General features: G+C 38.9%; 2 protein-coding genes across 11 annotated transcripts in view; one reads left to right on the top strand and one right to left on the bottom strand.

Annotated features, from left to right (window-relative positions):
* Positions 1-23,736, bottom strand: part of LOC102080623 (transmembrane emp24 domain-containing protein 6) — a 43,724-nt gene that overhangs the window by 8,660 nt on the left and 11,328 nt on the right. For 6 of the 7 annotated variants that reach the window (XR_003219825.1, XR_003219826.1, XR_002061913.2 and 3 more), the window contains exon 2: positions 20,397-20,559. The exons of the other annotated variant lie outside the window; for it this stretch is intronic. The gene's annotated coding sequence lies outside the window, so the exon portion shown is untranslated. The remainder of the gene's footprint in view (positions 1-20,396; positions 20,560-23,736) is intronic. 7 annotated transcript variants of the gene reach the window in all.
* On the top strand, positions 1,325-19,077 carry LOC109201964 (uncharacterized). Of its 4 annotated transcripts, XM_025906610.1 has the most exons (4): positions 1,343-3,167; positions 3,867-4,101; positions 12,118-12,297; positions 16,676-19,077. In XM_025906610.1, exon 4 carries the CDS (start codon positions 17,023-17,025, stop codon positions 18,277-18,279), a length of 1,257 nt encoding a protein of 418 aa, XP_025762395.1. In that variant the 5' UTR covers positions 1,343-3,167; positions 3,867-4,101; positions 12,118-12,297; positions 16,676-17,022; the 3' UTR covers positions 18,280-19,077. The 4 variants fall into 4 exon arrangements, 3 of the variants coding, with proteins under 3 accessions (XP_025762395.1, XP_025762393.1, XP_025762394.1); XR_002061920.2 differs by lacking the exon at positions 16,676-19,077 and adding an exon at positions 12,402-13,467 and having other exon boundaries at positions 1,325-4,101; positions 12,118-12,359; XM_025906608.1 differs by having other exon boundaries at positions 1,343-4,101.

Here is a 23,736-nt window from a genome sequence, read left to right as displayed (position 1 = left end):
TAGAGAGTAGAATTCAAAAGGGCCAGAGCCTCTTTTTAAGAACTGTCACTTGACATCTGCAGCACTCAGTCTGCTGTGGCAAGTGTGCTGCTGCAGTCTGGTGGGGGGGCATCATCAGAAACAAGGATGCAAGGAGAGGAGACAAACTAGTGAGGAATGCTGGCTCTATAATTGGAGCTGCCACACACACACACACACACGCACACACACTAAGGACAGACTCTGTGTGAAGCCCGTCTATATTACATTTTCTGATCTATCACACAGGTTAAACTTATTCCTGGTTATATTCTGATCAGTGCTGAGCAGTTAAACATAATTAACTATCAATAAAATCATATATGAATTATGATTCTGTGATTAACAATGAATACACTTAATATCACTTCTCATTTTCAAAATCATGTCATTTAGCTTTGAAATGTCTGCATTTGTGAATAAAACATTTTCTTAGTAACAACATTTGTTAAGATCCCACCATGCAAAATATGATTTTTGCCATTTTTCAAGTGGTCTTAAACCTTTTAATCAGGACTGTATCTTATATCACTTCCATTTAATGTGAAAAAGCTGCATCAGTGTTTTGCCGGGATGTGTCTGCTCCTCTGGCTTTCCTTTTAGCAGTGAGTGCAACTATGTCATTGAGGTTTTAGTGCAGCATAAACTCCAGCAGATATTTTTGTCACTCTGGAACACATTTTAGGAAAATAACAAGAAGTAAATGAAGGAAACCGACAGAAGCAGACAGGATAAGACGAGTGTCATATCTGAGACAATAACTAAGGCCGGACCGTTTCTGACACCTGCATCATTTTTACTGTGCAAAAACATGGCAGCAGAGGATGATTTGATTTGTCTTGGGAATAAATCACTACTGGAAATCACAGGACTCAGATCAACGCACGATCTGCTCTCCAGAACCAGAACAACGTGCTGAGATCACGGTGGGCGACAAATGTTCATCCGCAGAACGATGAGACAGAAACACAGAAGAGCCGTTTGTAAAGGCAAGAGGTACAGTGTTAACAGGCTGCAAGAAATATAAATACAGAGTCACGTCTGTCTTTATCAGTAATTATCATACAAAAGACACGACCCATGTGTACAAAGAAGTGTCCAGGCAACAAAAAAATGTGGTAAATAAACTAGGCTCTGCCTGTGAATCACTCTTTGCCTCTCTTCCTCCTCCCATCTCCTCATCTCATCTATCACTCTCCACTTGCTGTCCATCTGAGAACAAGGCGCAATTTGCTATTGCAATAAACTATTATTTAATTATCCACACTTAACTACTCTTGCACTTAATCTATAATAAAATGATGACAGAAAATATAATGAAATATATTTGAAATAAAAACTTTATTTTGATTTGCTGCTAACTGCAAGGTTTTTATCTGTAGTCTTTGTAGTAGGAAGCACTGCAAAAACTACAATAAAAAAAGTGCAGTTAACAAATGTAGTGCTCTCCACTATGTAAAACCCTCACCTGAATTTTTAGGTTTTTCAGTTCAAGACAATTAAATGAAACCCAAAAATTCAACCCCAACAATCAAATGATCCCCTATGAGCAAGCACTCTGGCAACGGTGGAGAGGAAAAACTCCCTTTTAACAGGAAGAAACCTCTGGCAGAACCAGGCTCAGGGAGGGGCGGTCTTCTGCCATGACTGGTTGGGGGTTGGGGGGTGAGGGGCAAAATAAAATCAAACATAAAGGAGAGCACAGCATATTTATGACAGGCTGGTGGGCTGTGGCTCGAGTCCAAAAGATGCTCGAGTCCCACCTGAGGTGGTATGGACACGAGAACTCTGTAGCAAAAACGGCTATGAGGATCGACCCAGAAGGACGCCGGCCTCAAGGCAGACCGAAGAAACGGTGGATGGACAAAATCAAGGAAGACATTAAGACTGTCAACGCATCACCTGAGGACGCCTTGGACAGAACCAAATGGAGAAACCTTCGCAAAGAGCGGACCCTGCACCAGCGGGAACAACGCCAGGATGTGGCTGGAAAACATCATTACTGTTTTTAAAGGGTAACTGGTCCACATCCACAATTACAGCCCTACTGTAATTGTGGATGTGTAGCGATCCCCGCTCTTTGGAATCATGATCCCACAGAGCAGGGACATTCACTTCAGCCAAAAAGCTTTGAGATGGCCCAGCAAGCTGCAGGAACAACAATGGCCGCTGTGGCAAGACCTACTTTAAGTAGGTGTTTGGCACCATGACACCACGAACCATGGGTCTCAGCCTCCTCAGGTTCAGGAGCATTTCTATTTATTATACACTGCGCTTCTTCCACTAGGTGCTGATGGTTTTCCACAGTTTTCCTGAGTTCTGTGATTTCCTTTGTAATATTTTCGTACCCTCTTCTGAGTTCTGCGTTTTCTTCCCTGAGTTCTGTGTTTTCTTTTGTAATATTTTCGCACCCTCTTCTGAGTTCTGCGTTTTCTTCCCCGAGTTCTGTGTTTTTTTTGATAATATTTTCGTACCCTGTTGTGAGTTCTGCCTTATTTTTCAAAATTCTTTCGATCTCTTCCGTGTGAGCTCTCTCACTGTTTTCATACTTTTCTTTGATTTGATCTCTGTCCCTTCTAACGTCAGACAGCTGAGTAGTGAGTTGATCTCTGTCCCTTGTAACGTCAGACAGCTGAGTAGTGATTTGATCTCTGTCCCTTGTAACGTCAGACAGCTGAGTAGTGATTTGATCTCTGTCCCTTGTAACGTCAGACAGCTGAGTAGTGATTTGATCTCTGTCCCTTGTAACGTCAGGCAGCTGAGTAGTAATTGTACTGTTGGGCTCAGAAATTTGCCTTACGAGTTCTTGAACGTGAGACAGTGTGATCTCAACAGCGTGAAGCCGCAGCCTGAATGATTCCAATCTATTATTGCTTCCAAAAGGTAAGATGTTTAATGAGTCCTGTGACATTTTTTTAAAGGTTTAAAGCACGGTGTCACAGGTTAAATACGTATTAGCTTTGTCTAAAACAACTAGCTGTTTCTGAAAATGCTCCAATGTTAACTGTTAAAGGAGCTCCCCTATTTAAGGACTCGGTTTAGCAGAGAACGTGACGTCGCCCGCGGCGTCATAATGGTCCTTTGAGAAGATCAAAGAGCGCTGTGGATGGAGGAGGAGCCAAGATGGCGACCTGTGTGGACGCTTCTCTGTAAGCTCGTGAATCTCTGATGAGTACCAAACGTTTTAAATGATCTAAACTGACTCAGATAATTCCTTTATTAGAAGTGACTCATTGCACTTGTGTTTTGCGCTCGTACAGGACATCTTTATAACATAAAATCAGGCGAAACTGAGTTTCTTTTCTTTTTTTTCCTGCCGAATTCCGACACGGTGAAGTGTTAGCTTGTATAGAAACATTTAGCTAATAGCCACGGGATAAGCTTGCAAAATGGCCAAAAAAGAGGCGCGAAGAAAGGAAGGACTGATAATGGACTTGGAGCCAGATAAAACCTTTGCAGGCTTATGCAAACCTCTCCCTCAGACCCCTCTTAGTGCAACGTCTACGGTGTCTGTAGACCATTACGTCTTTTCATTGGCCCGGAATCTACGGTGAGCGTAGACACTGTAGACTCGGGCCAATAGGAGCGCCGAAACCCACTGTAGACGACCAATCGTCTGGTCGACGGAAGTTGCGTCACCAAAACAACAACAACACACAGCGAAGAAGCCGGAAAGTCCGCTATTTTTTTGAAATGGAAACTGGCATTTCTTCTATGTTTACGTGAAGTTACAGACTCTGGATTTAGCGGAAATTACACGACGCTGAATAGCGCATTTAAGGCTTTTTCTTTGTGGTAAATGTTAGCCGCGCGCTAGCCGACATCTAATGTATTACGCCCATTTCTAGTCTTTTCAGTGGCTACAACTGATGATCGCGACATTAGCAATTCATGTTGTAAATCCAGATGCCCATGCACCTCGTCAGCAGGCCTGGTGAGAACTGTGGTCTTCACCAAACCTGCACACAGCAGCTGCTCAGCCGAGCCGCTGCCTTCACTCACGCACGGAGGGTATCCACGCGCCTTCAAGTCAACATGATGCCTTCCGTGGCTCGTTACAAACCATCTGAGATATATTAAGTAGTAAGTGTATTTAATATCATACTAGGCAGATTTACCGCACTGCCATTTACTACACATTTACCCGTGTTTGGCTATTGTCAGTACATCTCGCTCGTTGTAAACTTTCTTTAAGTACGTGTAACATTCACAATGATATTGTTGATGGTAACGTGTATGATTCCAGCCTACCTGATAGGCACTTTTGACTTTTTGTAGTTCAGTTCACTGATTGACTACCCTGCAGTGCTGTTTTCCTGTATTCCTGTTTCGTCCACTTTAATAAAGTGTCCTGTGTTACAGTAACAGTGAGTTGTGGATTTACTTAATGAATGTCTAAGTTGGGCTTTAATCTGCCTTAGGCATGTAGACACAACTATGTAGAAACACATAACAGACCTGAACCAAAGAAGCAATGTGTACAAGCAGGCAAAGACAAGTTTTGGAAGTATTTGTACAACACATGCCTCCACAACAACTTCAGTGTATCCTGGAATTGTTTAGTAAACACATTTCCCCAGAATAGTCTTGGTTGACGTCAGGTGACTGTGAAAGCCATGGTGTATGATCACGCCTTTTTCATAATCAACTACTCAGTCTATTTGTCACGGGACAAACATAATCTGTCATAGCAAGTTTGTAATGATTTTACAACTCTTTTACCTTTGACAAGTGAACCCTAACATGGCAGCAAAGTGCAACAATGTCTCTCTGTGTAGGGGTCAAGAGTTCAGGGCATGCCTTTAATTTCTTGCCTGTCTGTAAATGACAGTGTCATGGCATGAATAATCCTTCAGATTTTACCAGTAGAAAAGTAAAACAATTACATTGTCTCATCAGGAGAACCTAAAAGACTCCTCTTATGGCTAGTCTTTGCACATAATAATCACAGAAGAAAAGAAAGGAATTGATTTTCAATTGCGCTTAGTTTCAGGAGACTTTCCAACCTGTTGGTTCAAAAGAGCCAAAAGAAAATCCTCATCGATGTTGGAGTAAAAACTCGATGCTTTTATTGGAATATACACTGATAATGCTTACTGTCCTGTCATTGTAAACCAGTCAAAATACACAAATAACACATTGTGATCATGCTGAAGACCACAGACGGCATTCCAGGCGTCAGGTGAGATAAAGGAGCTGGAAACATCACCTGACAAAGAAAAAACAGACAACAGACTGAATGAATGAAAGAAGGCTTCTTCATTGAACATTTTCCACCAATCACAAGCCTCTTCTTTCACTCTAGACTTTTGACCAATCACCGATCAGGATGAATTGCACTACTGTACTGTGCATCCCCCAACCCAAAGAAGAGCCACATCGAAGTGCATGAGGTGAGAGAGGAAGCTGTATCCAATGCCGACATCTTGAAAGCTATTAATGGGCTGAATGACAGATTCTCCAAATCCGAACAAAAACACGGCGGAGATTATTGCCGTGCGGGATCACGTGAAAGGTCTTGAAATACAGAGCAAAGAGACAGAGGTTACTGTGAAGAAGCTGAAAGATCGCATTGCTGCACTTCAGGAGAAACAAGAGGAGACGAGAGATATAGTCGGCGGTGGAACCTGCGTTTGCTGAATCTCCCAGAGCATAGTAACAAAGATATAAGAAAAGAGGTGATGGATATAATCGCCCTGATCATCCCAGAGGAAAAAAACAAATTCGAGTTCATGATAGATACTGTTCATAGAGTTGGTCGAACAAGAGATGAAAACCGCTCACGCCCCCATCATCATACAGTTCACCATGCGCACCTTCCGACACAAAGTGTGGAGAGCTTCCCTCAACTCTGATGTGATGAAGAAGAAGAATCTCAGGTTGGCTGAAGATCTCACCTACATGGAGAGACAGTGCAGAAATAAACTGTGGCCAACTGTCAAACAAGCCCGTGACGAGGGAAAGAAGACCAAATGGATTGGTCCTGTGGCCATCATTGATGGTGTAAGACACACTGCATAAATAAGAGGTTATTAAAAGATCAGCAAGATGACTGAAATACTTTAAGTTCACTCTGTACGTTACCTAACATTAACAACAGGTATTTCAACTACCTCAGGCTCCCAATGTTACTGTTCAATATTTAATAATTTTGAGGCACTTGTATATTGTTTTTGTTTTTTGTTTTTGCTTGAAATACCTCAGGTTCATTAGGTAATATGTTTACAACCAATAATATCCTCTTTAAATTTTCTATAAAACTTTTATACCTCCAAGTTAGTTGTACCAATATCTGGCAAACATTATTATGGTTATGTTTGAACTTGCTTATGTTTTACAGTGTGAGTAGTTAAATATCCTACTTTTATTGGTGTATAAATGTTAATTTGCTTAAGCATTTGGGTCACTGCATCGGGGGGGAAAAACCAAAGAGTCTGAAGAATTTTACTTAGGTACTCAACACTTAGTGTTCCCTTTTGAGAGTATCTTCTTTAGGTGTTTATACCTTAGCACCTTATAAGTTTCTAGTTAGTTTAACAGACATCCAGTTCACTTTATTCATTGCCTTCTTTTCTTATGACAGACTTACATTTCAGTTCCTTAAAAATACTATCCCTTAATGTTCGAGGTATTCGTGACAGTACCAAAAGAAAGTCAATTTTCATTTTCTGTAGACGGAAAAATGCTGATTTGATTTTTCTACAAGAAACTCATTCGAGTGATAATGATGTAAAATTCTGGAAAGCACAGTGGGGTGATCAGTGTTATTTTTGCCACGCCTCTCAACATTCGGCAGGCGTTTTTTTAAATCAAAATATAAGGGAGCCCACATGATTCTTGGAGGAGATTATAATGATGCTCCAGACGATCTTATAGATAGAGTACCAATAAGAACATCTCAACACTCAAAATTTAAAAGCACTGCGTTTCTCTGTGAACAAGTTGCAGTTATAGATGTATGGAGATTCTTAAACTCTGATACAAAAGAGTTTACCTGGAGCAATGCAAATAGATCTCTACAATCTAGAATTGATTTGTGGTTAATATCTTCTTCATGTTTACGTTTAGTTTCAGAATCTTCTCATGATTTTGCTCCATTAACTGATCACAAATTGATTACAATTCACTTAGTTGGCAATAAACAAAGTCAAAGTAAACTACGTGGTTTTTGGAAGCTAAATAATAATTTATTGAATGATGATACATTTTGTAGTACAGTGGAAAAAACGGCAGAACAGATATTCGGGGATGCCAATATGAATCACACACTAAAATGGGAATTTTTCAAATTCAAGGTAAGGGAAGCGGCAATAAGGCGAAGCAAAGAAATTAAAAAAAAGAAATGACACAAAAGAAATCAGTATTATGAATGAATTAAACATATTAATGAAGAAAGATGCTCTATCAGATGATGAAGAAATTAAATTAAAAAGGAAGAAATAGATAACGCATATATTAACATGGCTAAAGGGGCTTTTATAAGGTCCAAAGCAAAATGGCTAGAACTAGGTGAAAGAAATTCTAGTTACTTTTTTGCTCTTGAGAAACGAAACCAAAGAAGAAACAATATATCTGCTCTTAAGATTGATAATAACATAACCACTAATCATTTAGATATCTCAAAACATGTTGGTTCATTCTACAAAGATATATACAAATCAAATTGTAATATCAATGATTGTGATAGATTTATCGAGTCAGTTAAAAATTTTGCACCAACTATCTCAGAAAACTTTAAAACTAATTGTGAACGTCCCATAACAAAATCAGAAATTTCAGAGGCAATTCAATCAATGAAAAAGGGCAAATCTCCAGGCAATGATGGTTTGTCAGTGGAATTTTATTTACAGTTCTGGGATATCACTGTTGATCCTTTATTAGAATTATTTAAGGAATGCCTTGATAGAAAAGAAATGTCCGGAATTTAACAGCGATATGGGTCTGTAAGAACCGCTTTCGGCTTTAGGCTCTGGCTATGAGGCTGGAGAGGGCTCTTCCAGCCATTATACATGGAGATCAAAATGGTTTCGTTCAAAATCGTCAGGGGTTCCACAACGTGAGGAGAGTTCTCAATATAATCCACAAATGTGAAGAGTCACCTGATACTGCAATACTATCACTCGATGCGGAGAAGGCATTCGATCGAGTTGAATGGCCCTATCTAATTGAGGTGCTTAAGCGTTTTGGATTCGGTGATCACTTCCGTAGATGGGTTGAAATTTTACTTGCTGATTCGGTTGCAATGGTATCTACCAATAATCTCATCTCTCATCCTTTTGAGCTATTTCGAGGCACCAGACAAGGGTCTCCAATTTCACCTCTGCTTTTTGTACTAGCCATGGAACCTTTAGCAATAGCAATTAGATCACATCCCTCAATCCATGGTATTACGATTGGGGAGACGCTACACAAAACAGCAATGTACGCTGATGATACTATTGTGTTTCTATCACACCTCGCAGAATCAATACCATCTCTCCTGAAGCTATTTGATCAATTTGGCAGTTTCTCTGGGTTCAAAGTGAATAAAGAAAAATCATCCATTATGTTTTTAAATGTAAATGAGAGGATGAAACCAGTTGTGTCCCATCCATTTGTGAATGCCACAGAGGGATTTAAATATTTGGGCATCAGAGTAACCCCAAAGATAAGCGATCTTAGCTCAGCCAATTATGAGCCCATGGTAATAGAGGTGTCGGAAGAGATCACTAGATTAATATCATTGCCTCTTTCTTTACTGGGAAGAATAAACATAGTAAAAATGACTATATTACCTAAATTTCTATATATCTTTCAGTCAATTCCGCTGGCCCCTCCTCCTTCTTTTTTTTCCAAGACCAGAAAGCTCCTCTCTAATTTCATCTGGAACAATAGGAAGCCAAGACTCAGACTCTCCCTCTTGTATTTACCATATGATAGAGGAGGGCTACAATTTCCAAATTTAGAATGGTATTATTGGGCTGCTCAGCTGAGGACCACTATGTTTTGGTTTTCAAACGATATTTTCCTTCCCTGGTTAGAAATTGAAAAAATGTCCTCAAAGGGTTTGTCATTACATAGCTATCTATACTCAGCACCCTTTAAAACTTTAAAGAAAACTACTACTAATCCCTTTGTAAAAAACACTGTTGTTGTTTGGCATGAAGTACAAAAAATGTTGAATGACTCTCCAAGGTTGTCCTGTTTCTCCCCAATTTGGGGAAATGAACTCTTTGCTCCGGCTAAAAATGACTTGGGCTTTAAAGAATGGCTTAACAAGGGCGTTGCGAAATTACAGGACTTATATGAGGAATACTCTCTAATGTCATTCAGTGAATTAAGGGCAAAGTTTAATATTCCACAGAAACACTTCTTTAAGTATTTACAACTTAGAAGTTTTATTCTGGCACACTTAAACAACTCTGTGCATCAACCCCCACTCTCCATCCTAGAAACTCATGTTACAAAAAACTATTTTGGTAAAAGACTGGTGTCCCAGTTGTATAGCATGTTAGTTGAAAACCATAAGGACAACTCTGATAGTAGAAGACGGGAGTGGATTAGTGACTTACAAGAAGATATTTCATCTACTGAATGGAGTAAAATATGTTTAAAAGCACACACTCAAACCATTAACACTCGTTTGAGAATGATACAATTTAACTGGATAATGCGAACATACATATCCCCTGTGCAATTGAATAAATTTGATCCTAATATAATTGATCTATGCTATAAGTGTAATAGTCATCAGGGTACACTATACCACTGCCTGTGGAAATGTGAAGAGATTCAAAAATTTTGGAGCTCAGTGTTACAATATATCTCTCAGATCACAACTTCCCCTGTACCGCTTTGCCCTAAGTTATGCATTTTAGGCTTGTACCCAGATGACTGTACTCTGTCGTGTGAGGAAAGAAAAATGGTCGATCTTTGTTTGCTACAGGCCAAACGCTGTATTGCATTATGTTGGAAGAATGTTGGTTGCCCCTCTTTTAACCACTGGTTAAACAACTTAACATCGAGTTTAGCTCTTGAGAAACTGACCTATATTGTTAGAAAGAAGGCTTCTGAATTTTACAACATTTGGAAGATATTTCTAGATCTACTGAGGAGTGGGGATTTGGGGGGGGCGGTGGGTGAATAAGATAACTAGATAATGATGAATAATGTCTGAATTGCTGTTGGGAATATACTGTGTAACCTACGTTATGATTTTTTTTTTTCTTTGTTTTTTTTTGTTGTTGTTGTTGTTTTTGTTTGTTTTTTTTTAAATTGTATTTATTTGCATTGTTTGCTATTTTAAATTATTTAATTATTCACTTATTTTGAATTTTTTATGATTAACATTTCAATTATTATTATTATTACTATTATTATTATTATTATTATTATTTTAATACCTGCCATATGTTCATTATATTTTTGTGTTGGATACTGTTGAAAACAAAAAAACAAAAAAAAAACAAATAAACATATGTTTAAAAAAAAGAAAAGAAAAGAAATGTCCACAAGCATGAAACAGGGTATTATAACTTTAATTCCTAAACCTGATAAAGATCTTCTTGTTATAGAAAATTGGAGACCTATCACGCTTTTGAACATAGATTATAAGATTATCTCTTTAGTTTATGCCAAAAGATTAAAGAAAAATCTTGATGAGATCATAGCTGAAACGCAAACCGGATTTATGACCAACCGCCATATCAGTTCAAACATAAGGCTTATTTTTGACCTATTAGACTACTCTGACAATATAGATGATGATTCCCTTATTGTGTTTCTTGATTTTTATAAAGCTTTCGATACGGTAGAACATTATTTCTTATTTAAAGCACTCCAAACCTTTGGTTTTGGTCCAAACTTTGTGTCAACTATCGAGATGTTTTATAAAAATATTGACAGTTGTGTTATACTATATCAAAATACCACTAAAAGATTTCCAGTCATGAGATCTGTTCGCCAGGGTTGCCCAATTTCACCCTTTTTATTTTTGATTGTGGCTGAACTACTTTCATTACACATTTTGAATAGCCCAGTTATTAAAGGTTTATCTATTTTTGGTAAAGAAATCAAGAGTTACTCAACCAGCAGATGACACCATTTCATTCTTAAAAAACAAAGATCAGATTGAAAATGCTATTTCATTAATAAACAAATTCTCAATTGCCTCTGGATTAAAACTAAATAAATCTAAATGTGAAATTTTATGTTTGTACCAATCAAATGTCAAATCCTTATACAATATTCCTGTCAAAGACTGTGTTAGATACCTTGGTATTCATGTCTGTAAGAATGACACGGAGCGTCAACAACTCAACTTCTCTCCCAGGATGGAAAAAACTAAAACTATACTGAACTTATGGCTCCAAAGAGACCTATCAATTTTTGGTAGAATCCTTTTGACTAAAGCTGAAGGTGTTTCCAGATTTGTGTATCCAGCCCTTTCCCTTAATGTGTATGATTCCACATGTAAAAATGTTAATAACTTATTTGTTAACTTTGTATGGAAGAATAAGCACCATCATCTAAAAAAAATCATTGCTTTGTGGACCTAAAGATAAAGGTGGTTTTGGCCTTCTGGACTTCATGGATGTCAATGGAAAATTGTCAGTATAATCTTTTACTAATATAAGTTTGCATATGATAGAATACTGCATGATGACCGCTTTATAACTCAGACTGTTTTGATTCACTGTGACCCGTTATCATGCAGGGAAGGAGCAGTACCTGCTAGATAAGAGCTTAATGAGCAGTTTCACTTTGTACCAGGTAGAGGAGCCTCTCCTGGCACACGCACACACGCCACACACACACACACACACACACACATATCCGCACATGCTCACGCATCAACATTCCACTGAACAAACGTATTCACTGTTGTATTACTCTTCTTGTGTATAAATAAAGACCAGGGCAGTGGCAGAGCGCGAGTCTCGGAGCCCTCACTCCAAGTGCAGGTGCTCTGTGGCTGCCCTTGCATGCAAGTAAAACTGTGTGTTTCTCCTCTCTGATTCTCAGCTGAAGAAGTGTCTTAGAGTACATCTCTTGACATTTATTTTGGTCCTTCGAGCCGGATCAGAAACATCAGAACTGTTATCTGTGACTCTGTTCCAGGATCTGACACACTGTTTCCTGACGCCGTGGGAAGCCAGCACCGAAGTCTGTGCACAGCCCTCTTAGATGAGGCCGAAAGACCTGGGACGTTAAAATTCGGGTCCAGGCCGGTGTTTTTAGTCTGGTCCACGGCGGTGGGATTCAGTCTGACGATCCGAACCACCAGTGAAACGTCTGAGGGTGAGAAACACTATTTTGATATATAAAACTGCCGAGAAGGTTTTAAGAAATGCGCAAAATAGGTTTACTGTAGCCGGAATTACTTTGTGAAATGCGCAAAATAGGTTTACTGTAGCCGGAATTACTTCGTGAAATGCGCAAAATAGGTTAGCTGTAGCCGGAATTACTTCGTGATACGCGTAAAATAGGTTAGAGGTAGCCGTCAAATACCTCGTGACAAATAAGGTTTAAGTTCGCCACAAGGAACTGTGTTTAGAGTGGTTCTAGAAGTGACCGTGAAATACTTCGTGACAAATTAGCGCGCAAATGTCTATCTGTGTGTATGTATATGTGTGTTTGGAAGTAAGTTGATTTTACAGCACAATACGCTGCTGAACTACTTCCATTTTATTTTATTTTGTTTTATTTTGTTTTTCTTTGCTTGAGGCTCACGTACTGGTGACAAAGGAGAACGGTTGAGCTTCGTCTCATAAAACTGATACCGCTTCACTGTTAGAAGTGAAGTCGAAGGCCGTATCAGCAACCACTCTGAAGTCAAGCGTGCCAGTGAAGGCCCAGCAAAATCTTTGAACATGGAGAATACACAAGCAAAATTAACACCTGATGAGGAATGTTTAGAAAAACAACAAACCGGAGCAGGAGTAATCCACAAGAAAGGGAGAGGAATGCACAGGGCAGGAGCAGGGGGTAGAGGCAGGCCTAGACAAACACCAAGCAGTGGTTTTAGTACTGCATGCTGGAGATGTGGAAAAGAGGGACATTTTGTACGTGACTGTAAGAAACAGAGAGCAGTTCAGACTAGGAAGAACATAATAATCCCTCACCAAGTAAAAAATTAGAGATCTAAGTATAAGTTTAAAAAGGACTGGAAACAGACCCAACTGAATACATATAAATGCAAGAGGAATAAAGTAAAATAAACAAAAGGCTAAATTGATTTAGAACTTAACTGTAATGTATTCAAGTTGATGATAGCAAGGATAACAACCTGTAAACTGGTATTAACAATGAAATATAGTTGGGATGAAGACCGTGCCCAGACTGAATAGAATGAAAGAAAATACATGATTCACACAAACACATATTAAATGAAATAGAGAGATGCATAAGGTATATTAAGGTTGTGTCATTGTTCAGCCAAGGAAAGCGTGTGATAAGGGAAATTTGTCTCCAGCTTGGGAAAGGGTGAAACTGCAGATCACCCTCAGCCCTTGGTGGACACAAATAAAATATAAATAAAATATTGTAATATACTATTGCTGATATATGATAATAATAATAGCATTAATAATAACATAATATTAATATGAAGAGGCACCTCAGTCAGCTATGATGTGAGGTGGATAATTGTTAGAAGTAGTCTGCATCAAGCTTAAGGTTTGCTCAAATTCAGTACAATGACATATGAGATGAAGAAAATAAAGAAAATTTCTAAACTAATCAAGTACATAGAGGCACTTGACCTGCTTGAAAACCTGTCATCCTAGATGAGACATTGCTGAAATATAGAGCACACCTATACTAACAACTAACAAGCTAAACCCTGTATACAACAGCTAAAGCTGCACAATTGAGAAGCTAAATTAAATATATGGACACTGCTAAGCTGATGAGCAAGTTACACATTTTTTTTAGAACAGGAGTTGCATAAGAACACATCAGAGGGAGGGAAACAGCTATTAAAGCTCAAACATGCAGCTGTCTGTGAGCTCAGTTTTTTCCCCTCACACTTCTGATTTGTTTTTGGCAGCAGCCTTTTTTTGCATCCTGCCTTACGTGTGTAAAGTGTTCAAGCCATCAGTAACTTGTTTTGTTTTGTTTTTGTTTTTTGTTTTGTTGGTTTGAAAAATGAATAAATTTGTGATCATACTTGTGGATCACAGTGGCACATAATGATTAGGCATATGATTTACTAATGCAGATGTAATAACTTTATATTCTAAAATTCAAGGAGAACAAACAAGAACAACACCTTCAGTTGTGTCTTGTTGTTGTTCTCTGTGTAGTGTGCTGAATTTTGTTTTTTGTTTCTTTTGTTTTTTGAAATGTTGCTTGAGTGATGAGTACTGTAACTTCTGAAGTAGCTCTCACCATGCGTCCTTGATGATGATAAGTCCAGAGCCAGCTGAGAGCTGGGTTGTTTGTTTTGTTTTAGGTGACAAGGCAGAAAAGTTAAAACTTAGTTTCTTGTTTTGGGAAAAAAAAAAAGAGGAGGTTTTGTGTTTCTCAGCCAGGAACAACTACATTTTCATTTTCTGTCTTTGAGAAAGGATGATAATAATAATAATAATAATAATAATAATAATAATAATAATAATAATAAAACAAAGAGTGATGTTTTGTTTAAGTGTTGAAGAAGGCTAATACTGCAACATCTAGTGCATGATCTGCGAGCAATAAATGAAATCTTATTTATCTTTAAATAAGCTCCAATTATGGAGACCTGAAGTCACATGCTTAGGGCACACCCTCAGGTGAAGGCAGAAAGCTACTAAACAAAGAAAAGAAGCTATACAAAATGCGCCACAGCCACAAAACTAAGCATTCACGTTCTTTCTGACTCTTAGAGAGCCTGAGTTATGACCTTGGCTCCCTGTTTTTCTGCCTCCACCAAAGGTGGGAGTGAAGCTCCCGTGCAATGTGCTCCGTTCTCCTTACTATCATAAAAAAAAAAGAGGCCCTGACTCTCTGAACACAATATTCTCTTCATAACTCAGCAGTATGAAATGTCATGAAACAGTATAACTCACTCACAGTAAATCAGCAGTATAGGATAATACAAACCTATCTAATAAATCTAATGATTTTCACATTCTTTTAACTCAGAAGTATGATGCAAACTAAAACTACATACTGTTTACACAAGAAGTATGATGTGGCCTACAGCAGTATCATGATTAACTCAATTTGATTAATGTAATATATAACAGCATAATAATCTCACAACTGCTACAAGTACATTTACCTTTCTTAACACCCGCGAGAGAAAGGCAGCTGTTAAGAAAATGCCCTTTTGGGTGAGACAGGCCCAGAGGCCCTGCATGCAAGCGTACTAACACACATACATGCAATGAAGAACAGCTTATACTATAGCACACACTATACATGCGCTTGCATCTTTCATTGGTGTACACACAGGAAAAACTTAACAGAGTTTTGTTATCAAATGCTGAATTTATCTACTGCTGACAATTAACTCTCCAGCAGGACAATAGGTGAAACGTTTGAGAAAACAGAGAAGACAAAATAAAGTCAGAGAGAGTCTGGTATGACCAAGCAGTAATCAGACAATAAATTTAGTTGGTAATACAATAAATTGTGAGATGCTTTCTGTTTGATTGATGCAACACAAGTAATTTACTGTATGAAGGAAATTCTGTTTTGTGATAATATTTTGAACATGCATTTCTGTTGACCTATCATCTTAGCACATTATAAGCTGATATGCAAATTCGTTGATTGATAGTAGATTTGAAAAAATAACTGGAATAACTTATTCACTTATTCTTATATAAGTGAATAAGATGTAACAAGGGTTGAAATTAGTTTCTTATTTCTAGTGTGTGGAGCAAGATTTTATCATGGCACACATCTGTTTACATGGGAGGAAACTCCTTATGTGATACGACATTTAGCAATTTGCTTCTGATGTTCAGCACATCAGAAGGATGACTCTGAAATTACAAAGGGAAACAATTTTGCTGACAAAGCTGCAAAAACAGCAGCCATAGTAACCACAGTCTTATTAACAACTCATGAACACCACACCATTCCACTATCTGTACTGCAGGACGAACAAGGAGCAGCACCACCTAAAGAACAAAAACAATGGCTAAAACACAGAGCAGTACCAGACACTCATGACATATTGAAAATAGCAGGAAAGCCCATTCTTCCCAAATCATTACACAAAACAACCGCTCTGGTGAGCCATGGTTTAAGCCATGCCCTCATCAGGAGGGAGGATCTGAGTAGTGATCTTTATGATAAACCGTTAATTCTACATTATGATTTTTGAAACTTCAGCAAAAGAATACGTGAGAACATGTATGACCTGCCAAAAACACAATACCCAAGGTAACTTAATACCAAACAGAGGACATTTTCCTACACCACCTCACCCATTTCATACAATTTACATAGACTTCATTGAATTGAATGAGTGTCAAGGCTCAAAATATGCTCTAGGAAATAACAAACTGTCCCCATTTGAAATCATACATGGGCGACCTTTTCCACTGCCAGTTATTAGTGAGCCACTAGATAAATCAATCCGTGAAACCACTCTGGCAGATTGGATGACTCAATTGTTGACAAACAGAGAAGTTGTTTTAAACAATAAACTGCCGCAAGACTCTTTTTCACCTATTTCTTGCAGGTTGAAGCCAGGTGATTGGATCCTGGTCCGAGTACTCCAAAGAAAAAATTGGAGCTCGCCACGGTGGGAGGGTCCATACCAAGTGCTTCTGACCACTCCAACTACCTGCAAAATAGCAGAGAGACCCTCCTGGATACATCAGAGCCACTGCAAAAGGGTTGAGGTCCCAGGAAACCCCGGCACCTCCAAGACAGCACATTAGGGAAATCTCACCCACACTTGATTGCTTCAGTGGTGAGGGGGGAGTGTTGATTGGGCCCCCGTAGGGTAAGCTCGCACTCCAACCTCCAGCCTCTGATCAACTTTAGGGCAGCCAAGTGTGAGGTGTGACGTATCTGTGTGCAACCATGGGAAGGTGGACCCTCTTGGTTACCTTGACTACGATGCTCACCCTTACAGGACCCCAGCTGATGCCAACAACAGCTGAACCACAAGGCAGACAGAAAAGGTGGACGCATGACAACTCCCACCTAAGAGACATGACACAAGACCACATCCACCCTTGGATGAACAATGCCTGGTACCGCTACATCCACGACAGGACCAGAGCAGAATCGGAAAACACAGACTGTTATGTCTGTTCTTATATGCCCAGCACGTCGACACACCCCACACTATATGGCAAGTATATGAACAACACTCAAGCAAAGTGTGCAGCTAGCTTCGCTGGCATCGGACTCCAACACAGCCAAATCATCCTCGAAGACACAAACCCATCTACCTTTTACACTCTTCATGTCAACCTTCAAGGAGGGTTACAACGCAAGAAAATCACAGTTGAAGACGTGGGACTTGATAAAGGAGTATGTGATCAACTTTTCTGGATCAACTTCAATGTGACAAACCGCAACACATCCATCCATTTTCCAGTGTTCTTGGACCAAACTCCAGGGAAGAACCACTCCATGTGTTATAAACAAAGCAAAGGTAACAGGCCGCTTGGAAACACCACCAACTGCAACCGGACCGCTGGAGGAGGAGAAGGTGCCCCTGTGGACACGACTGGACCATCTAATGGCACATACTGGGTGCAAGGAATGGCCTGGCTATGTGGACAACGGGCGTATTTCATACTGCCCCCAAGCTGGACAGGAACATGTGCTCCTATATTCCTGTCAGACCACACTTTCAGAATGACCGCAGTAAACACCACTTCTACAGTACACCGGAAAAGAAGATCAACGCCTCCTGAAATTCAGCCACATGACCCAATATGGGGAAGCGACGTACCCAAGGAAGGTGGACTTTGTGTCATCTTTAACAACACCTGCTGCACTTACATACCAGACAATGTACACTCATCAAACATGACTGACGCACTGAACGCCTTGAGACAGATCCAGCAGGCCCAAAATCAGGACTATGTGAGTGATACGGGTGACTGGTTTTCTTGGCTTTACACTGGCTCCTGGCTACAGGTGCTAAAAAGACTACTCATCGGAGTTGGAATATTTTTACTTTTATTTTGTGTTTTTGCAACATGTATTCTGCCATGTTTAAAGCTCATGATTAACCGCATAATTGTTTCCACTGTTGCTGCATACATAGCCGTGACAAATGATGACGATGACTCCGACCTGTTGGAACATGAAAACTTTGTGTGACTAATGATGGTGTGACAGAAAATATACAACAAGATGTTACACACTGATATTTCACTTAAAAGTTATACGTGACAACAGGAGGGAATGTCAATGGAAAATTGTCAGTATAATCTTTTACTAATATAAGTTTGCATATGATAGAATATTGCATGATGACCTCTTTATAACTCAGACTGTTTTGATTCACTGTGACCCGTTATCATGCAGGGAAGGAGCAGTACCTGCTAGATAAGAGCTTAATGAGCAGTTTCACTTTGTACCAGGTAGAGGAGCCTCTCCTGGCACACGCACACACGCACACACGCCACACACACACACACACACACATATCCGCACATGCTCACGCATCAACATTCCACTGAACAAACGTATTCACTGTTGTATTACTCTTCTTGTGTATAAATAAAGACCAGGGCAGTGGCAGAGCGCGAGTCTCGGAGCCCTCACTCCAAGTGCAGGTGCTCTGTGGCTGCCCTTGCATGCAAGCAAAACTGTGTTTCTCCTCTCTGATTCTCAGCTGAAGAAGTGTCTTAGAGTACATCTCTTGACAATGGACCTGAACTATACATTTAAGGTGAAATGGCTAAAAGAATGCTTAAAATCTCCTGGATCATTATGGCATTTCATTCCACATAACATTTTTAGAAATGTTGGAGGTTTACAGTTCTTATTGTCTTGTAATTACAGTATATCAAAGTTACCAGTTAAAATGTCTGCATTTTATCAACAGGCATTGTTGGCTTGGAAATTATGTTATTCACATAACTTCTCTCCACATAGATCCATTATCTGGAATAACGAATCTATTACTAAGAGGAACAAATCACTATATTTGCAGAATTGGATTGATAAAAATATAATCTATTTAAAAGACTTATTTGACTCTGAAGGCAAACTACTTAGTTACAATGACTTTATTACAGAAAAAACATTCCCTATCAAATTTAAAGATTTTAGCTCAGTAATAAAGTCCGTTCCCAGCGGACTGACTGAGTTGATGAAAAGCTACAAAAAGCAGAACACACCGCATGCATCCGTTAACACTCTTTATATAAATGGTATTGATCTCTTAAGCAAGAAATGCACCAATAAACATATTAGAGAATGTTTGTATAATGAGAAGAAAATAACTCCAAGAGGGAAGTTTTTTTGGAATGCTATTTTTGATAATATCAATTGGGATAAAGCGTGGCTTGTTCCTTTTAGATTTTGTATTACAAACAAAGTTAGAGAATTACATTTGAAAATATGACATAATATATATCCATCCAACACATACATTTCAAGATTCTGTGACATTGATAGAAAATGCACCTTTTGTAAAACTGAACTTGAAAGTGTTACTCATTTGTTTTATGGCTGTTCATATAGTGCTACATTTTGGAGAGAGCTTGAAAATTATATGCTGTGCAAAACAACATACGAAATCAAAATTGAAGGGAAGAACATTATCACTTATTTTGAAACTAAAGAAAAAAAAATATGTACCATTGTCAATCTTTATATCTTATTAGGGAAATTCCATATACATAAATGTAAATTTCAAAACTCAACCCCATCATTTAATTTGTTTTTGATTGAAATTGAATATTACTTTAACCTTTTTTATTGGAAGTTAATTTAAGAGAGTTTATCATTGATTGAAATTCATTCAGAAATGTTTAATGAATGAGCTGTCACAGATACAACTTTCAAGTACAAAGTTGGTATGAAGTCTGTCACATTCCCCCTTTTTTTTCCTTTATTTATTTATCCTTCTTATTTCATTGTACTGTATATTGTTACTCTTATTTGCCCTGTATGTCTACTGTACAAATTGAACTGGAATGACTGACTGTTCGCTTTATAATTTCCAATAAAGTTGGGGGGAAAAAAAAAAGAGCGCTGTGGATCATTCTGCGCATGCTCAGATCATACATAATGAAATGAAATTTATTTTTAAATACTTCGCTATCTAACAAAGGTGACTTCCCTCTAACAAAGGTGAATTTTGCAACACCTGGTGGTGATTCACCGTTATCAACCCTTAAGCTCGTGAATTGGCTCTCTAGCTTTTACGTTTATGATCGATTGCTACTGTTGTCTATCGCATATGTATTATTTGGAACCCAGCTTACCTGTAAAAACAGAGAAACAGCAGGTAACAGGAACTACCTGGTGCGCCAGCTCTGCACTACTCTTCTTCTAGCGAGGTGTCAGCTACTGATGCGTAAGACACCGAGCGCCCTCTGCTTCCAAATATAGGGGGATCACACTCCTCAGGCTTCATGGGAAAGTGTGCTGGAAAGGAGAGTCTGGACCTCAGATACAAGAGGAACAATGCAGTTTTTGTCCTGGGGTCCGTTCTTCGTACCTCGCTTACTACATCCAAGATCAAATGACACATCCAAGATCAAATCATCGCGCCAACTTTGAGCTCGCTAATCCGGTTCTCCGAACACACCTGTTGTTGACGATTAGTACAGCTGGATGAAGTAATCTGAGATCACTGGGTGGCTTAAAAGGGGCTACGCATCGATAGTAGAAACATTGATCGGCAACCCTTTGATTGGTCGGCGAAGATGTCGAAGGAGCGCGCTCAGTATTTTTCGGCAGCAGAGCAAGAACTCTTGATTGAGGGATTTCAGGAGTTTCAGAGTTTAATTAAAACGCAAGGGAACACTGCAAAGGCTGCAAAAGCAAGGAGAGAGGGCTGGCAGAAAGTTGCTGACAAATTAAACTCGTAAGTAATTTATTATATTATATTACATTATATCCTCTTTCACATTAGAGCCACAACAGGACCCACTAGAACATGGGAACAAGTAAAAGTGAAATATAAGAATATTCTACAGAATGGTAATATTTATCACTTATATTGCTTTTAGTCTCTTGAAAAGAGACCCTGAAATAATCTGTTTGTTTGTTTATAACAGCAACCAAGAAAAGGGAAGAGCAAATAAAGACAGGTGGTGGTCCCGCACCCCCTCGTTGTTAAGTAAATAATACCCTCATGGGAAAATCAATATCTCTTGTTAGGGTTCAATGTTGAGAGAGGAATCCATAAATAACCACAGATCCAGGCGTGTGCAATTAGACAGTATTTTAATAAACACATGTGTGAGTTCAACAACCCAATCAGTGTTGAACTGTCTTTCTCATATTCAGACAACTGTTTTATGGGGTTAAGAATTGTACAGCCCCCTTTTCTGTTACTAGGCAGATTTACGTCACACCAAAACCACAATGACTTTTAACATAGAACATCATCTTCGTGTCTACGGCTGATGCTTCCTGTCAGCCCGCCTTCGCTGTCGCTTATCTCCCTGGAACATCAGGTGCACTTCCTGTAGAAAATGTCACTCATACAGGCACAACTTTGCAGTCTAAAACTCATTTAGTAGGTAAGAGTTTATATCTGTGTGTGTGTGCACGTGCGGGGGCGCGTGCATGCTGTGTACTGCGTACGTGTCATGACCTCTCTCACTATTTGTGTCTGTATGTATATGTCTCGCCCTTAAATGCTCTCACATCAGCCCGTTACACTTCTGACCTTTCACCAGAACAGAGGCTCATCCCTCCCTATAATAACCTAACTGGAACTATATATTTAATCTACTGAATAAACACCCTACTCTTTGGGTTGCGCTCGCTCTGCTTTCGGTTTCACTTCTGCAGAACCTGCAACTTCAAACACATGTAACTTCCTATCCCTGCAGTCAGCTTCTCCCCCACTGAAGACTTCAGTGTAAGAATATAAAAACATTCAAAAACCTTTAAATTATAGATTCAACTGATTATAACTGAACCTGTAATAAAGACTAATATAATACCAATATATTTGAACATCTGAATGCATCTGAATGCAACATCACATGAAATGGTAATGATGATTATAAAATAGCAGCAAATAATAGCAGTAAAATATTTCTCCCCTTCACACTCCCACTCTCGACCTCTGGCACACCAGAGGTCGCCATACATTATGTTGGGTCACTCCTTGGCCCATTCAACTGCTTCCCTGTCCACCCCTGACGTCATGGACATTAGGATCACTGTTCTTAGCTCTGACCCTCTCTTGGCATCCTGTGACTTAACAAATCAGACAACCTCATGTCATCTAGGTGGTCTTAGTTATAAAATGCCCGCTCCCACTTGAGAACACTTCATGCTTAAGTGGTCTCTGCTCCTCTTCTGGGTCCCACTCTAGTGGAAATCTTCTCCTGTAAAGGATAGAAAACACTTTCTCCCTAGTACGGCTTCCCTGCCTTATGTCCCTCAGTTGTCTTCTTTATTCAAACCTAATGTTACTCAACCTAATGTTACTCAAAACATGAACCTAATTTTGTATTTGGTTTTTGACTTTTATTTTTATATCTCATTCAACCGTACACAGCATTTGTAAAACTCTCCAAGCACTGCCTTTAAGAGAATCGAAGGAAGCACGTCTCTGCATGTGCTTCCTCTTTGCTCCTTATCTGATCATCAACATCCTGTGCACAAAACTGTCGCTGCTGCAAGTTCCTCTCATCTAAAGTCACCTATTACAAGCAAAATCCTAAACACTTATTCTACTAAAGGATCAAAGAAAAACAACCACTTTCATCATTACGTGTAAACACATAGTTAATTGCTCCTAGATAAACTTCATCATAGCTAAAAGCTGAACTCTAACTGTATTTTGAACTCCCATTTCCTGGGTGATAACCTGTTTGAATATATCATTTTATTTCATTTTGCTGCTTTTAATGTAATGACTCCTTCTAACTTAAGCTTTATCAGAACTGCATTTTATATAAGAGGACTAATTTAGAGCTGCATGTGCTATCTCAATATTTTACATGTCACCCCATTTAGTTACAACCGAAACTCCTATTCAGTTCCTCTTTTCTGTCACTTGTTACCGGGCCAACTCAAATTCAGTTAAAAGCTAAAGGAATTTCAGGCCCTAGGCCTCACCTATGTTTAAACCATATGTGTTTGTAAGCGTGAATGCTGTTTATCCTTCTGTTGCTCCAAGTCCCCTACAATATATCGACTGAGACATAACGCTCATCGAAGCTTATGACCTTTAAATGGACCGAACCTCAACTCTGTTAATGAGCACGATTGCAATGTGTAAGAAAAAATCATTTCTACATATATAATCTCCAATATTATTCATTTGAGTCCATAACACTTTTAACATCCTCATAAAAAGCTCTCCTCTTACTATCTGTTTCTAAAGCCTACATTATAACAACATTCTAGCATTATGTCACTGTTACAACTTATCCTAAAAATCAAAAAGAAATCCCACATTTTCTACTCATCAAATGTTCACTATTTTCCCCAAAGCATATCCTTTATTCCCACGGTTCCCCTTTAAGTTTTATATACCACTTCTTATTAACACCAGCAATTTATCTTCTAAACCTAATTCAGTTCATTTTAATCCTCTCTTTAAAGAATTTAAAGGATTTTACCATCTCTAAATTA

Source organism: Oreochromis niloticus, linkage group LG4 (genome assembly GCF_001858045.2).
Source record: "Oreochromis niloticus isolate F11D_XX linkage group LG4, O_niloticus_UMD_NMBU, whole genome shotgun sequence".
NCBI classification, from domain to species: Eukaryota; Metazoa; Chordata; class Actinopteri; order Cichliformes; family Cichlidae; genus Oreochromis; species Oreochromis niloticus.
Note: the sequence above shows the minus strand (reverse complement) of the source record. Positions and strands in the feature narration are given on the sequence as shown.